The 14,883-nt window shown below is 47.4% G+C and overlaps 3 protein-coding genes across 3 annotated transcripts; 1 reads left to right on the forward strand and 2 right to left on the reverse strand.

The window, feature by feature from the left end:
• Positions 1-9,384: 9,384 nt before the first annotated feature.
• C8R40DRAFT_1173628 (uncharacterized protein) lies at positions 9,385-11,276 on the reverse strand (the record flags this gene model as incomplete). The annotated part of the gene is made up of 9 exons (XM_046232050.1): positions 9,385-9,598; positions 9,650-9,825; positions 9,878-10,015; positions 10,077-10,205; positions 10,256-10,336; positions 10,384-10,560; positions 10,609-10,811; positions 10,867-10,935; positions 10,991-11,276. 9 exons carry the CDS (start codon positions 11,274-11,276, stop codon positions 9,385-9,387), a joined length of 1,473 nt encoding a protein of 490 aa, XP_046083633.1.
• Positions 11,277-11,444: 168 nt separating this feature from the next.
• On the forward strand, positions 11,445-12,480 carry C8R40DRAFT_1071745 (uncharacterized protein; the record flags this gene model as incomplete). Its single annotated transcript, XM_046226374.1, has 2 exons — positions 11,445-11,763; positions 11,816-12,480. 2 exons carry the CDS (start codon positions 11,445-11,447, stop codon positions 12,478-12,480), a joined length of 984 nt encoding a protein of 327 aa, XP_046083634.1.
• Positions 12,481-12,514: 34 nt separating this feature from the next.
• Positions 12,515-13,370, reverse strand: C8R40DRAFT_1052258 (uncharacterized protein; the record flags this gene model as incomplete). The annotated part of the gene is made up of 2 exons (XM_046224752.1): positions 12,515-13,053; positions 13,112-13,370. The coding sequence occupies 2 exons, from the start codon at positions 13,368-13,370 to the stop codon at positions 12,515-12,517; spliced, it is 798 nt and encodes a 265-aa protein (XP_046083635.1).
• Between the last annotated feature and the right edge of the window lie 1,513 nt (positions 13,371-14,883).

Genomic DNA, 14,883 nt, shown 5'->3' on the forward strand with positions numbered 1-14,883 from the left:
AATATTGTCAAGATAGATGATGACACAAACATCGAGGCATGTCAGAGAAGATGTCATTAACAAACCGCTGGAAAGCCGCAGGGGCATTCGTAAGGCCGAATGGCAGTCTTTCTTCGGGACGAAAAGGACCGGAGCGCCGTGAGGAGAGGATGATGGGGTGATAGCACCAGTAGCCAGCTGTTTGTCAATCAAGTCTTTAAGTGCGACTAACTCCTTTTCAGACAAAGGATAAATATGGCTGAGAGGCGGCAAAGCACCCTCTTCCAAGTCAATCTTCAGGTCGTAGGGTCTGTGTTCAGGAAGTGAATCTGCAGCGATCTCGTCGAAGACGTCTGCAAACTCAGCATACTCTGCTGGGATGGAAGGAGGAAGTGGAGGGACAGTACGAGTGGTGGAAGAGTGGTTGGCGGCGCGGGCCGTGACCTCTGAGTGAATAGCACGAAGGAAAATAGATTCCATACCAGCGTCCTTGCAAGCCCTATTAAAGACTGCAGCACTGACAAGTGCAATGTCAACCTCGGGAGTTTCCAGCTGAGCAGCGAATTGTGAGACCGTAGGATAAGAGTAGATGGGTTCAAAAGGGGCTTGGCCCATGAAGTCCGAGAGCGGGAGCAAGAGCGAGAGCAAAGTGAGTCCAGAGGAGGGGTCTCCAGAATTGTCTGTGAAACCAACGGCGAAAGTTCCAGTAGTGGAACAGCGACCTTTGCATCAACAGTGTTGGTGACAGAAGGCACAGACGTCTGTGGAGAATCAAAGTGTGAAGTGTTACGGAACATAATGTTTCGAGATGCCCAGTCAATCAATGGATTGTAGCGGGATAAGAAACTGTAACCTAATACTGCTTTACAAGATGAATCTAAATGTGTAACATAAAAGGGTAATAGGAGCAGCTCGCCGGAAGGAAACTGAACAGCGATATTTGCCATATTGGTAATTGGTTTAGTAGATAATGAACCATCAAAGAGACGAAGATTAACAGGAGAAATTTTGGTCGTAGGAATAGAATTTTGAGAAACATAACGAGTATCGATGAAAGAGTCAGTAGAACCAGAATCAACAAGAGTAGGAAATTTAAGAAGAGCAGAAATAGGTTTGGCCAGCGCGGCCGAATCGGATAACGAGAATTCAGTAGTTAAAGATATTACAAGAGATCGTTCAATAGAGGAAAGAGCGGACGCGTTGAGATATAACTCCCCAGGTGAGGTACGAACCTGATCAATGCAGCTCCCGTTTCGTACCGGGGAACAAGAGCTGCGGACTAGTTTTCCGATTCCTCTTCCACAACTTCAATAGTTGCTTCGGGGGTTTCTTCAACCTCGGCCGCACGGCCTTTCGCTTGTTGCAGTCAGCAATCTGATGCTTACCACCGCAGAAGAGACAAAGGTTGTTCTTCATCCTTCTTTCCCTTTCGGAGGGAAGGACTTTACCATCTGTACCAAGATGATTGAATGCGGGGTGCTGACCACCGGATTGGCCGGAATTCGAAGAGTTCTGGGGCTTACCACCAGAGAAGGGTTTAGGTTTCGGCGTGAATGGCGCCGAAGAGCCCGAAGGCTGAGAATTGTTTTGCTGGTTAGTAGAACCAGTCTTAAAGTCCGAGGAACCCTTCTTTGGGTTCCGAGCAATAAAAGGCTTACCAGCCTCATGCTTTCAAGTCTCCTCGCGTTTCCAATAATGGTTGTCAATGCAACGAACCTCTTGATGATAATTGGCGAGCGTCACTGGCTCAGGCAAACGCGCCATTTCGTCCTTGATACGTTCAGCTAAACCTCATCCATAAGCCCATTTCAGGGCAGCAGAGTCCCAGTTGATACTAGCAGCCAGGGTGGTGAACCGGATGTTGTCGGTTTCCTTCATCTTCAGGTTACCGAGAGAATCTTCGGCCTTGCCTTGCGCGTCGTAAACGCCAAAATTGTCCTGTAGCTCCTTTACAAGGGCCTTGAAGGACGACGTCCAGGCCGGCAGCGAGTTGAGATCCGGGTCGAGGATATCAGGGACAAACCATTCTTTGGCTGATCCACTGAGGTAAGAAAGAGTGTAGTTCACCTTCCGCTGGTCGGTGAAATACTTGGGATGGTCATTGAAGACCAGGGCGAGATTGATGAAGAACGTCTTGAGTTTACGGGGGTCCGAACAGTCGAATACCTCTGGCTCCTTGACTTTGCTCTTGGATTCAGAGCTGTCAGAGGGTCGGCCAAGAGCGGCGAGAACGGTACCGAGGGTTTCAATGGAACCCTTGAATCCCGAGAGAAGTTCCAACATAGCACGTTGCTCGTTGGGGATGTCAGGAGAGAGTGGGGAACAAGGTCCACCAGGTCCGCCGGGACCGCCGGGACCGCCAGGTCCACTGGGGTCACCAGGCTCACCACGCGGTAAACCGCCGGAGTCGTCGTCCAGATCATTGTGATTGTTGTCGGCGACCGGATCGTTGGGGTTGACAGGAGGGTCTTGATCATCGTGATCACCAGTATCCAAATCGAAGTGAGGAGGTGGGTCACGAGGAGATTCAGAAGCAGCTCTTCGTTGAGGTTGTTTCCCCATACGGCATGCTATGGCTTGGAGAATGGGAGAATCAATTCGAGTTGTAGACCGGCCCCGAGCCAGAGCGACCACGGGGGGTTGTCCATGGCAAGGGGTCAGAACTTGGACAGGTTGTCTGTCACTAGTAAACAAGGTACTGTACTCAAATTGTTGTTCTTCTTCCATGGCTTCAGGAAGAGTTGACGTAGTAGGGACTGTGACTGGACCAGAACCACGATTACGGCGACGTGGTTGACCGATGGCAGAGATGGATTCGGAGAAAGGGGCGAAAGATTGGGCTGTAGTGAAGAAAGTGTTTTCGTCAGAGTTGGCTCTAGATTGAGCTCGAGTTTTCGGAGGCATAAAAATGATATGTTAGTACGACGTTAACGGATTGAATTTAATTATACTGTTAAGATCATGTACACTGTGTAACCGTGCCAGAGGCCACAAGGTGTCTAATTGCGGGAGGCCAATTGGGACAGTAGTGAAGTTATTAACAACACCGCCGTTACGCCGTTAGTCCCCGGAGATCGAGAGTATAGAAGGGAGGAGCTGAGTAGCAGCCAAGTCGGAGCGGCGGTATCGCCGGTGACAAGGAGCGAACCAAAGAACGTTTAAGTCCTAAGGTCGAGTAGAACGTACTTCAAGGCGTTGAGCCTGAAGACTTTAGAGAAGGGCTAAGTTGGGAAGGGAGATCTAAGTTGATAATTAAACTGAGGAACTACAGTAGCGTACAGACAGTATTTATATCTACGGAATGGCACGTCGGTGCGGAGTGCCAGACTAACTACTAGGAGCTATACATGTAGTACCTGCAGGGTAAAGTAAAAGACAATAAGGAGAGACTAGAACGGAAGGGTATGTGTAACGAGAAAGAACAATAAGGAGAGATTACAATAAACGGTGGATCTTCGGAATACCAAGCAGTGGAATGGAGGCCCGAGGCATGGGCTTGACATTGGGCTTAAGGACCGTCTGCTGCTGATTATCCTCATTGTCTAGTACCTGGTGGGCTGCCATACGGGAAAGGGCATCAGCCTGAGTGTTTATCCTACCAGGGTGGTGGATCATGTGGAAGTCAAACCGTGAAAGGTATAGAGCCCAGCGAGCTTGGCAGCGGGTGAGGTCTTGAGCTGTGCACTAGAATTCGAGGTTAGAGTGATCAGTGATGCTGTCGAATGGCTGAGGTAGTCCCTCTAGGAAGTTCCTCCAGTCCTTCAACGCTTCTATGATGGATAGCATTTCCCGGTCATAGATCTCATAGTTCCGTTCTGCTGGTTGCATAGAGGCTGATCTAAAGGCGACAGGATGCCATTGGCCATCATCTTGCTTCTGCATGAGGGCACCGCTGGTAGCAAAGCCTGAAGCATCTACCTCAATTCAGGTTGGTCTGTCTGGTGTCCATAGGGCTAAGATGGGTGCAGAGATGAAGGCCTCTCGGAGGGTATCAGATGCTTGGTGCTGGGTGTCCATCCAGGTGAAGGATATGTCTTTCCGAGTGAGGTTGTTCAGGGGCCTGGCTATCCTTGCAAAGTTCCGGATAAAGTGCTGGTAGAAGTTAGCAAATCCAAGGAACCCCCGTAGCTCTTGAAGGTTAGTGGGGGCTGGCCAGTCGCGAACTGCAGCTACCTTTATTGGGTTCATTCTCACCTGCCCTTCCGATATAATAAGGCCCAGATATTCAATCTGTTGTTGTTCAAATTCACACTTCTCTGGTTGTAGGTACAGATCATGCTTCTCCAACCGGGTTAGTACTTCCCGTGCCACTTGTCAATGCTCCTGAAGATCACTGTTAAAGATGAGGATGTTGTCTAGGTAAACTGCTACCTTTCCAGCTGCAATGAGGTTTGCAAATATAGCATTCATAAGTGCTTGAAACGTTGCGGGGGAGTTGGTGAGACCAAAGAACATAACCTTAGGCTTGAACAGCCCTCATGTGGTTGCAAAGGCCCCTTTCCATTCATGACCTTCCTTGATTCAAACATTGTTATAGCCCCAGCAGACATTGAACTTGGTAAAATATCGAGCCCCTTGGAGCCAACTAATTATATCAGCCACCAATGGGAGGGGATAGCAGTTCTTCACAGTATACTCATTCAGTTTCCGGTAGTCCTGTACGAAACGGAGTTTCCCATCCTTCTTCTTCACAAAGAAGACTGGGGACGAGATGGGTGATTTGGAGGGAACAATGTAGCCTTTCTGCAGATTTTCTCCCAGGAAGTGATCCAACTCCTCCTGCTCATTTAGGGACATGGGTAAATCTTGGTGCGCATGGTTGCTGGTGCTCCAGGTATGAGATCAATTGCATGGTCCCAAGGTTGGTGGGCAGGTACTCGTTCAGAGGCAGATTCTGAGAAAACCTTCTTGAAATCACGGTACTGCTCAGGGACCATCTTTCAAAGGTTTTAACAGGCTTGTCTCGGTTAGCTTCCTCTGCTAGCTGCTGGGAATAAGTGAATCCTGCGGCGCACCAGACTTCCTCAGTCTGTTCCTCTAGGATTCCTGCTTTTACCCATGCCCAACGAGTTTTATGATTGGCTCGGATTCAGTGTATTGGAGGTTCCTCCACCCCTGCTGATTCACTCTCTTCAAGGGTTGCTTCCAGTGGCACCTCAATGTGAGGGGGTTCAGCTAGAGGTTCCAGGTTCGGGAGTTCAGGGATTGGGCTTTCTGTCATGAAGCGGCAGAGGCAAAGTAACTTAGTGAAGCAGGAGAGCAGAGGGACGAAGCAAGGCAGTGAGGCGGAGCAACTAAGCAGGTCAACGAGGCGGAGCAACTAAGCAGAGCAGAGGCAGACTGGTCCCAGATAATGACAGAGATATATTAAGTATTGTAGTCATAGGTAATAATAAGTAAGCACATACCTGGTCCCAGATAATGACAGAGCGGTCAAGATAAGGGACCAGGCTGTGAGGGATTGGCTTTATATACATAATCCGATCTGCGAGAAATGACGATGTAATACTGTACAGTTTAGGAACAAGGAAGGTGGCGGAAGCCAGTAGAAGGAGAAGGGTAACAGGTGGATCAGTAATTGATGGGATTTGACAGTGATGTAATTGTACAAGTAAAGGCGTCGAGACGGTGAGAAAAGGAAAATGATAGGGGCTACGTACTTCATGACACTTTCTGTGTTAGCAGTGGCTAGGTGAGAGTATGAGATCTCCTCATCTGGGACTTCTTCTATAGCTACTCAAGGGGGCTTTACTGAAAGTCATCCTTTCTCCCAATCGATCTCTGGATTTACCTTCCGTAGCCAGGGGAGTCCAAGGATAATGTCTTCACCTCCTAGGTTGGTAATCAGGAAGTCCATCCGTCACTCTTGATTATCCACTGTGAGTGCTAGGCATGCAAAATGGGTGATCCGTTGACACACCTAAATTTTGGCTAGACATCTATGCTGTGAATTGTGACACTTTCACACATAGATTTGTATCAAGAGAACTGTAATTGAGACCCAGATTGACAGTCAAAGTCAATACTGAATCAGTCTAATAGTTGAAGGGACCATATACCCATACTACCACAAGTTGGTTAGTTTACCCATCCCTGATACTACCTTCGGATAAAAGTCTACCTGTTTGTCAAGCAGGATTATACCAAACTCGGACAACATCCGAAGGATGACTTTTCATGTATGACATACCAAGGGTATTCTTATTGGACCTTACACTGGCAGGAGTTTGGAAGAACTTACTGAAGTGACCATGAGCCGAGGATTGACTCAAAATGACTTTCTAGAACTCAGGAATTGTCAAATACTCCTTCTAGAATGAGATCATGCATTAATCTAAAAGACTGTGATTTAGTCTAATATGAATACTATGCATAACTCCCTTGATAGAGTATAGGCACAATGGGTATCTATTGAAAGAGAAAAGCAATTAGTTTAATCCAGATGAATCAGATTGATAGGATTAGAAACCAGGAGAGCTGATTTGCCTCCGGACAAGGTGACAAACAATCAAAGGAAGTGTTGAACAGCAATGACAGCTGAACACCATTCAAGTCATTTTCCAAAGCAATTAAATTAAATGAATAGTGAGGTACCTACCTATGTTTGGAGGTATACTAGAATCTTGGAACCATTATGGACCAAATAAGGACATGTAGATTCAAATTAAATGATATCTGGCCTATTGTAGAAGTTTCCTTGCAGTTCCGAACATCTATTTTATTAAGTTAATTGTACTGTGCGACTCTATATCCTGTATGTATAAATAGCGATCCGATGTATCTGGAATGGAAGTGATTTTGGGACGACGTTGCAGTGCTAATCCGTAAAGAGGAAAGACACACTCCCGCCAGACTGAAACCTCTTCGCTAGCAGCCATTCAGGCCCGGCACTTGTGAGTATAGGAACGTCGTGTTCTGCTCCTTGTGACTGCCAGAAATTATATCCAGCTGTTGGGTATTCTTTGAACTTAGGATCAGTCGTTGGTCTTAAGGGCAAATCATGCTGTGTGGTTGTGCCAGCACATAGTTCTAGCCCTCCGTAGGGGTCTGTGTGTTTTGGTTTTAATTTACTTTGATTCAAAACCCCAATTCTTGATATACCCATATCAATACAACCAAAGCACCAATAGTGCTGAATCTACCTTAATCAAAGGAATATACCGAATCCTTAGAACAATTCAAATTGATTGATCAAAGCTTCTTCCCTAGTTCTCAAAGCTTTATGGAACCTTTAACAATACTATCCCTTGCTATTAAATAAATTTGATAGCAGTGAACTCGCATATTGTGTATTAGATTGGTTGGTTGGAGTGCCCATTTGATTCCTTCCTTTCTCTTTCACACAAAAACAAGGCAAGCTCGTTACCATCTGGCTCGGTTAGGTGTTCCATCAATATTAAAAATGTCAATTGGTTTATGAAGGGGTGCACATCTTACACAGTTCCGGGTGGCAAAGTCTTGGTTTAAAAACAGGGTGGTAGCTCCACAGTCTACCATGGCTGCAGTTGTTATACTATGATTCCTTCCTCTTAGTCTCGGACAACTTTATTGTTAGGCTGTCAGTGCAGTAATGGATCTTGACCTAATGTCACGAAGCGACAGAGGCGGAGTGACTAAGCAGAGCAGCAAGGCGGAGTGACTAAGCAGAGCAGCAAGGCGGAGCAACTGAGCGAGGCAGCAAGGCAGAGCGACTAAGCAGAACGGAGGCAGGCTGGTCCCAGATAATGACAGAGATATATTGAGTATTGTAGTCATAGGTAATAATAAGTAAGCACATACCTGGTCCCAGATAATGACAGAGAGGTCAAGATAAGGGACCAGGCTGTGGAGGGTTGGCTATATATACATAATCCGGTCTGCAAGAAACAACAATGTAATACTGTACAGTTCAGGGGCAAGGAAGGTGGCAGAAGCCGATAGAAAGAGAAGGTGGGTCAGGTGGATCAGTAATTGATGGGGGTTGACAGTGATGGGATGATGTATTGTACAAGTAAAGGCATCGAGACAGTGAGAAAAGGAAAGTGATAGGGGCTGCGTACTTTATGACATTACCCCCCTCCTTATGACCATTGCCCTCGATGGTCAAGGTTTTGCTGCTGTTGGATGTTTTTTGTGAAAGGCTCAAATAATTTTTGGTGCCCGAATGAGGTTGGGTGCGGGTTCCCAAGAGTTGTGTCCTGCATCGTCACCTTTCCACTTAACTAAGTATTCCAACTTCTTCCATCGAACCCGACTGTCTAAGATCTCCTCCACTTTGTATTCCGGTTCATCTTCATCCTCTAAGTATACTGGCTCTGGTGGTGTTGGTATTTCACTGTTAATGGGGTTACCTTTCCAGGGATATAGTTTGTCAATATGGAAGATGGGATGAAGGTGATCTAGGTATAGGGGAAGGTCAAGGCAGTAGTCTAAAGGCCCAATTTAATCCAGAATACGATAAGGTCCAAGCTGCCGGTCTCCTAGCTTTTCGCTGGATAGCTGAAGGTTAATGTCCTCTGCACTGAGCCAGACTAGGTCCCCAACTTTGAATTGGTGAGCTTTCCGCTTCCCACATTCGTATCCCTCCTTCTGTTGTTTCTTTCCTAGGTGTAAGGCAGCCCCGGCATCTTGTCATGCTTCTCGGAGAATCCATATGCGGGCTGATCAGAACCAACTTGGTGCCCTCATGGTGTCAACCTCTAATTGTACATTCCATTCTCACCAGTGTTGGCAAGGTCACGCGTCAGGCATTAAGGTTGCCGACCGGACAGTAGTCATGGGCAAGGTCACCAAAATTTGACTTGACCATGACTATTTGGGTCTGGTGCTCTACAATGGTACCAATGTCTCATACAGTGCTTTGCAAAGAGGTTTGCTCATATGGATTTTTTGCCAACTGTTTATTGTTGCTTAGTTCTAGTTATTTGTCCAATACATTTTTGGGCCGAGGCTCGAGAGGGCTCTCTTCGAGGACCACCGGGGCTGTCGGGCTTCAAAAAGCTATTGTTGAAATCCTTTTTGGGGCAAAATATATTGGACAAATAAATAAATACAAATAGATAGGAAAAAGTCGAGCAAGCAAAGAATTACGCAAAGCACTGTACACAGTCAGGAAAGAAATCCATCAAAATAGCATCACTGAGATTATGATCAGTGGCTCAGACTAAATAAGGTTGTATTCTAAAAAGGTCGAGTGGTTGTATCAGACTAAATACCAGATTATGAGCTAGAGTTCTTATGAGTTTGATATCCTTCCATCCTTACGAAGCCAGAAACTTATGATATTACTCTACATTGCATTGCTCCTTCCATAAAATTTGCTTGTTTCCGACGGTCTCCGAAGATGTATCCGATATAGCCCGCTCATCACAAATATCCATGGCAAGCATTTGAGTATTGTATATGACAAATAATATCAGAGTTTAACTAGAACTGAGTATATTCATCATCATGGTTTGCCAATCCATCTTCTACCCCCGAAACTCTAGGAACACTGTGGGCGTTATTAGGAACCTCTGCCAGAGGGGCACGTCCAGTTGTTGTTCCGTTACTATTGGCTGCAATAGGAAGAGCAGGGAGCAGCATGTTACTTGGTTTACCGAAACGTTCCCAGTCCGCCTGCACAGTCTCGCAGAAATACCTATGAATAGGAGTTCAGCGAGATTCAGAAATAAGAGGACAACCAGCCTACTCCTTCCACTTGCCGACTTTCATGTTCTGACCATAATCGTCAATCTTCTCTTTAAGACACTTGTCAAAACGACCCCAAAAGGCCTCATCCTGTGCTTGACGTCCCCCATTATTTGTCTTGCGTCTCTTCAACACAGGTCCTTGTTCTTCGCACTCGGATTCGCGCATGAAACGGCGCTATGAAAGATTTTCCATGGGGTGGGAAAGTGTAAGGAAAAGAAGTACTTACAATCATGGCAAAGCGAAATTGGTGCAATGTGCCACCACTTCCACCTTTGACGTATTTCTTGCAGAGTGCATGCGTAGCCTTTTCCAAGTTCTGAGTTTCCTTCTTTCCACTCTCATCAACAACGATGGTCGTCATTATCTACCCACAAGAGTGACGAAAATAGATTAATATGGGGCATACAACAGAAAACTACACGTACATCATCGCGAAATTGCTGCAGAATCTTGTTTCCTGCAGCTTTTGCTGCTTTCTTCAGAGCCGTCTCAGATTTAGTCTTCGACAGCATCTCAGTCAGGTCATGCATGTTGGCTTCGGCTTTGCATCTTGCCTAGCATGGTATAAGTACGGCACAGAATTGAAGCACTAGCACAAACAAACCCAGACTGCAATCCCCACATCGGCGTAGGAACTACGTGTAGGATTTGCACATTCATCACGCGCAATCATACGAAGAACGTTCTAAAGAAGATTTGTAAAGCTCGTTCAAAGTACACGAAGCATCGTACCTTTGTATCAGCCGGTATTTCCACATGCTTTGAAAGCTGATTCATGGCAACATCAACCACTTCTTTAACAGAAGAAGACTGCGAATTGTTGGAGGCATATTTATTTTCTGAGCGACATATGGCTGCGTGTGTAAGAAGATGAAGTTTAAGTGGCTCTGTTTCCATATTACGAGCAAGCTGCGGAAAGAGGTCAGCCAGATGTGAGCAGGTCGTGAACTGACACACCATAACCATGCCCTTGATTTCGCGTACTTGGTTGGGCTCTAGAGCAAACTGAGCTCTAATTTCATCCACCCACGTCATTAGGACAGCTGTTTCACTGTCAGACCTTGGGATCTTACGCATACTGCTGTTGAAGATGGGGACTGTCAGCTCTTGGCGGCCGTCAAACTCATTGAGTTCATCAACATCCTCATTTGAGGTCGAATCTGAAACACAAAACTGAAAAAAAAAAAACACGGGACGGATTTAGATATAAATTACAAGCAGGTCCTGAGCCAGAAAAGTGGGAAGATCTATTCATTGGACTTGGGGGGCAGTCGTCGTAGCCATCTGTGTTCAAGGGAGGTGTTTTGAGCAGATCATAGAAAGAAGGAAATATACGAACCAGGTGAAAGCCCGAGGTGGCGAACATCTTGTTCATTGGAAGGTGCTGCAAAGCTGCTGATTCCATGAGTTAATCGCAGAGGTGGCCTTACTGGAGGGGTGTATGGCCTGTTAGCTGCTACGGCAAGGTCTCTCTGAGGCCTAGAGGTGGCTCCCATGCCCACACCTGCTGGGTTGTCTATATTCCGTAAGAAATTGGGATAAGATCCTATCCGGGGAGTAGAGATGGGTGAGGCATCTGAAGGCCGGGGCTCGAAGTCTGCAGTTGACCCAAAGTTGAAGCTCATGAAAGAAGGAGTCAAGTTCGAGTTGAAAAAAAAATTGTGCCAGTTGAAACACGTGCAACGTTGCCGCAAATTCGGCCAACTGATTCGATCCTCTCCTTTCCTTTCCAGCTCGAACCAAAAGCCTTCAAACGCAGCTGCCAAGGACCGAAAATATCCTCCAGTCTGCAGATGAATGTCCTTCCGAATGAACTTTTGGATAATATGGAGGTAGACTCTAATCTGATGCCAACTACTACTCCAGGGACTCTCGATGAGGTCCTAACTCAAGCAGGCTTGTGCGATAACTTTCACTTGGTTGAAAACAGTTCATTCACGTACCTCAAATTTTATAGCCCATCCGAGATCGACTCCACCGCCATTGCTTCAAAAGAATATCTGGCATCTCTTTGTGTTGCCTGCGGCATCGACTTCACTAGTCTTGAACAGGGGCAGAAACTTGAGAGCAGTTTGGTGGAGACATCAGGCCACCATGCCAAAAATTCAGTTGGTAAGAAATAATTCAATTAACAAGTGATCAGACCTTGACTTGTGTGTCTAAGGGAATGCGGAGAACAAAACCATGGAATGCATGCCGCGATCTGTTCTCGAGAAGCAGGTCATTGCACTGGACAGATTTATCCGTGCCGTCAAGTTCTCTGGAGAACCACAGACAGTTCAGACAAATCTTGGTTGCCTCAAAGTTACTCAGTCAGAGTTGCGAAATAGTCGCGCCTACATTCTCAAAATTGAGGACGAAATTGCTGAAGGCCGGAAGTACCGCACCCAATCCATCATCCGCAACCAGAGGCATTCGTACATGATTGATGACCTGCGGCTTCAAGTCTCTGACTCGTATGCAGAGGCAGAGATACGGTGTCGGCAGGAACGGTTGCAGCTATTGAAGAGGATAGAAGAGCTAGAGTTGCGACTTGGTAAAGACGAGTCAATGAAGCAAGCAAAGAGGATTGAGGAACTGGAGATTCAGGTAGCACGGGAAAAGTTGGTTCGTGGAAAAGCGGCACATATTTTACTCAACAACCACGACCCTTTTGCCGCCAAGGATGAAGCACTCACGTTATTGAAGCCTGCTTTGGTCACAAAGCTGCCACCTTCCTTGAAATATGACCTCAGACCCATTACGGAGAGCTTTCATCAGGCTCGCGAGAGGCTATTTCGGAAGCAAATAGCACATGAATTATTGTTACAGGAAGATACCTCGAAGTAGTTGATATATGGAGCAAAATACACAATTTTCCTGTTCAAAAAGTGCACGTCTTGAGTTCATCTAATGTACAAAACAGATTTAAGCCTTCTTTCCAGCCCGTATTTCGTTTAGCCCATGCCTCTGCAAATTTCTGAGGGTCCTCTGCACGAAATTCCTCCTCTGTTCTCCCACCGTATTCCAGCCATCGACGGACACCACCTGCTGTATATTGGGTGACTGATATACGTGTCTCTCCAGGTGCTGTGGGAAGATTCGAGTGGCGAACCAAAGCGGAAGGTAGGAGAATGGTAGCTCCAGGGGGGAATTCTAGGATGAGCTTGAAGTCCCAAAGAATGAGATGGCCGCTCTGCTTAAAGTTGTACTTCCCCCCAGTTGTTATAGCACATGGGACACGCACGTCGTTCTTTGAATCAGTGTGTATGTGTGTCCATGTCGAAGGTCCAAAATTAACTGTCATGCAAAGATATACGCTGTTGTCGAAGTTGCGCGTCAAATGAGGCAACTTGAGTTCAAGCTCAGAATTAAGCCGCAAGTGCTCTGCATAATTTCTGGGGAACCATGTCGCAAAAGCACCTGTTGATGGAGAGCTCAACAACGAACAGCAAAGTCAGCTGATTTCAAAGGGACTTACTGTTCTGAAAGCCCGCAACTCGCCGAAAGCAGTCTTTTTTGAACAACTCATCCATCATGGGTTGGCGGTCTCCTACCAAGCGCATGGGTCGATGCTGCCCCTTCCCATACGAAATTCCTCGGGCTAAGGCAGGAAAGTTTCCGCGTTTATGCCTCTTTTCTTTGTTTGTCCATGTCGTATCTTGGCCAGCTTTCAATATAAATTCGGTCATGTCCTCTACCGCCTTTTGATAAGTGGGATCGCCTGGCCCATCAAGCATGCACACCATGACTCGGTGCTCCCCGTCTGCGAGCGGCACACTCTTGCTACAAAAAAGGACATACGTTGAGAAGAGGAATGGGGGGGGGGGGTAGTTCTCAAACACCTACCCTGTCTGCCACTCCACAAGTTTGAAACCCTGCTCCTTCATCTTCTCCAACTCTCTACGAGCTTTGGCACCGTACCAATCTGCGTCAACACCGATGAAGCCCCCAGCAGCCACTGGCAGCCTAGCGCTCTGCAAATTGCTAGGCATCTCCTGAGCAGGTAAAACGTGCCTCTCATGAGCCAGCCGTTGGCCCAAGGGAGTTCCTAACTTCGAGCGCTCTCGTGCGCGTTTTTCGGCTCGTCGGCGATTGCGAGGGTCCTGCAGCCTTGGCTTCTTCTCTGGCCTTCTGGAGACCGCGTCAGACGCGTCCCCCGAAGAAGACAGGAAGCGTTTCGTGGACGCGTCCGATAACGACGCGGCGGAAGAGGAGGTGGTCATGGACGCATCCGACAACGTCGTGGCTGGGGAGGATAAGGGTTTGCCCATATGTGGGCCTGACTGATGTGAATGCGAAGCGCGGGAGACAGCTGGTGAAGAGAAGGAGGAGACGGAGGCGTGCATGGCGAGATCAGAGAATGCGTTGCCTGAAGAAGCCGGCGGCTGTTTCTCCGACTGGACAGGCGAAGGTGTAGGCAAAGAAGAGGGAGAGGACGGATAGGAAATCGTCTCGGACCATTTCGGCTGGGGAGAGCCAGCTATAGGTCGCGAACAGACAGAGGAGGGAGAGCGTATGTGGATTTCGGATGAGGAGATGCTTGGGGCGTAGGAGGAGCATGCATTTGGGCACACCTCTTCTCGTGTTGCAACTGGGACGGATTCCGACAACGGCATGTGGGGGGATAAGGACCGAGCAACAGAGGTGGAACCGGGAGGGAAGAGGGGTCCTGGATAATGCAGAACCTCAGGATCTTTCAAATGAGACGCCGCCGTAGTTTCTGCACCTTCGTCTTCCATATCTGACAAATCGCTCTCGTCTACCCCTACGCGATAACTTCGCTCGTAGGCGTTCTTCATCAGCATTGAGCCATCCACCTGGAGCACGATGTTATCGGCGTTCTGGAAAGCTGTCGGAAATGGAGGTGACATGTCGTGGCCCGGCCTAAGAAGATCACAGACGTCAGCAAGATATGACATGAGAATCAACCCCCAACGCGTCGAAGAGAAAAGCTCGCATTCTGGAGGCGTCAAGCAGCTGCAAAGCGCGACCGCGACACGTCCAGGTTTGAACTTGCGTTGGCGCGCTTTGCTCGGGCTTGAGCATCTCCAAAAACGAGGTTTCCTGGACAGACAGGTTGCACCCACCTTCAGAGGAGTTGGGAGTTGTGAGGAAGCCAATGAACACAGATGCGACTTTGTTTAAACAAAGTCAGAAATACTCAGCATGTGACTGGCACATGCGCCACATGGAAATAATTCCGGATCGAGCCAACCGGCATTCCTCTTGTGCATACATTCCTTCATTTTC

Source organism: Lentinula edodes (assembly GCF_021015755.1).
Source record: "Lentinula edodes strain Le(Bin) 0899 ss11 chromosome Unknown C8R40scaffold_31, whole genome shotgun sequence".
Taxonomy (NCBI): domain Eukaryota; kingdom Fungi; phylum Basidiomycota; class Agaricomycetes; order Agaricales; family Omphalotaceae; genus Lentinula; species Lentinula edodes.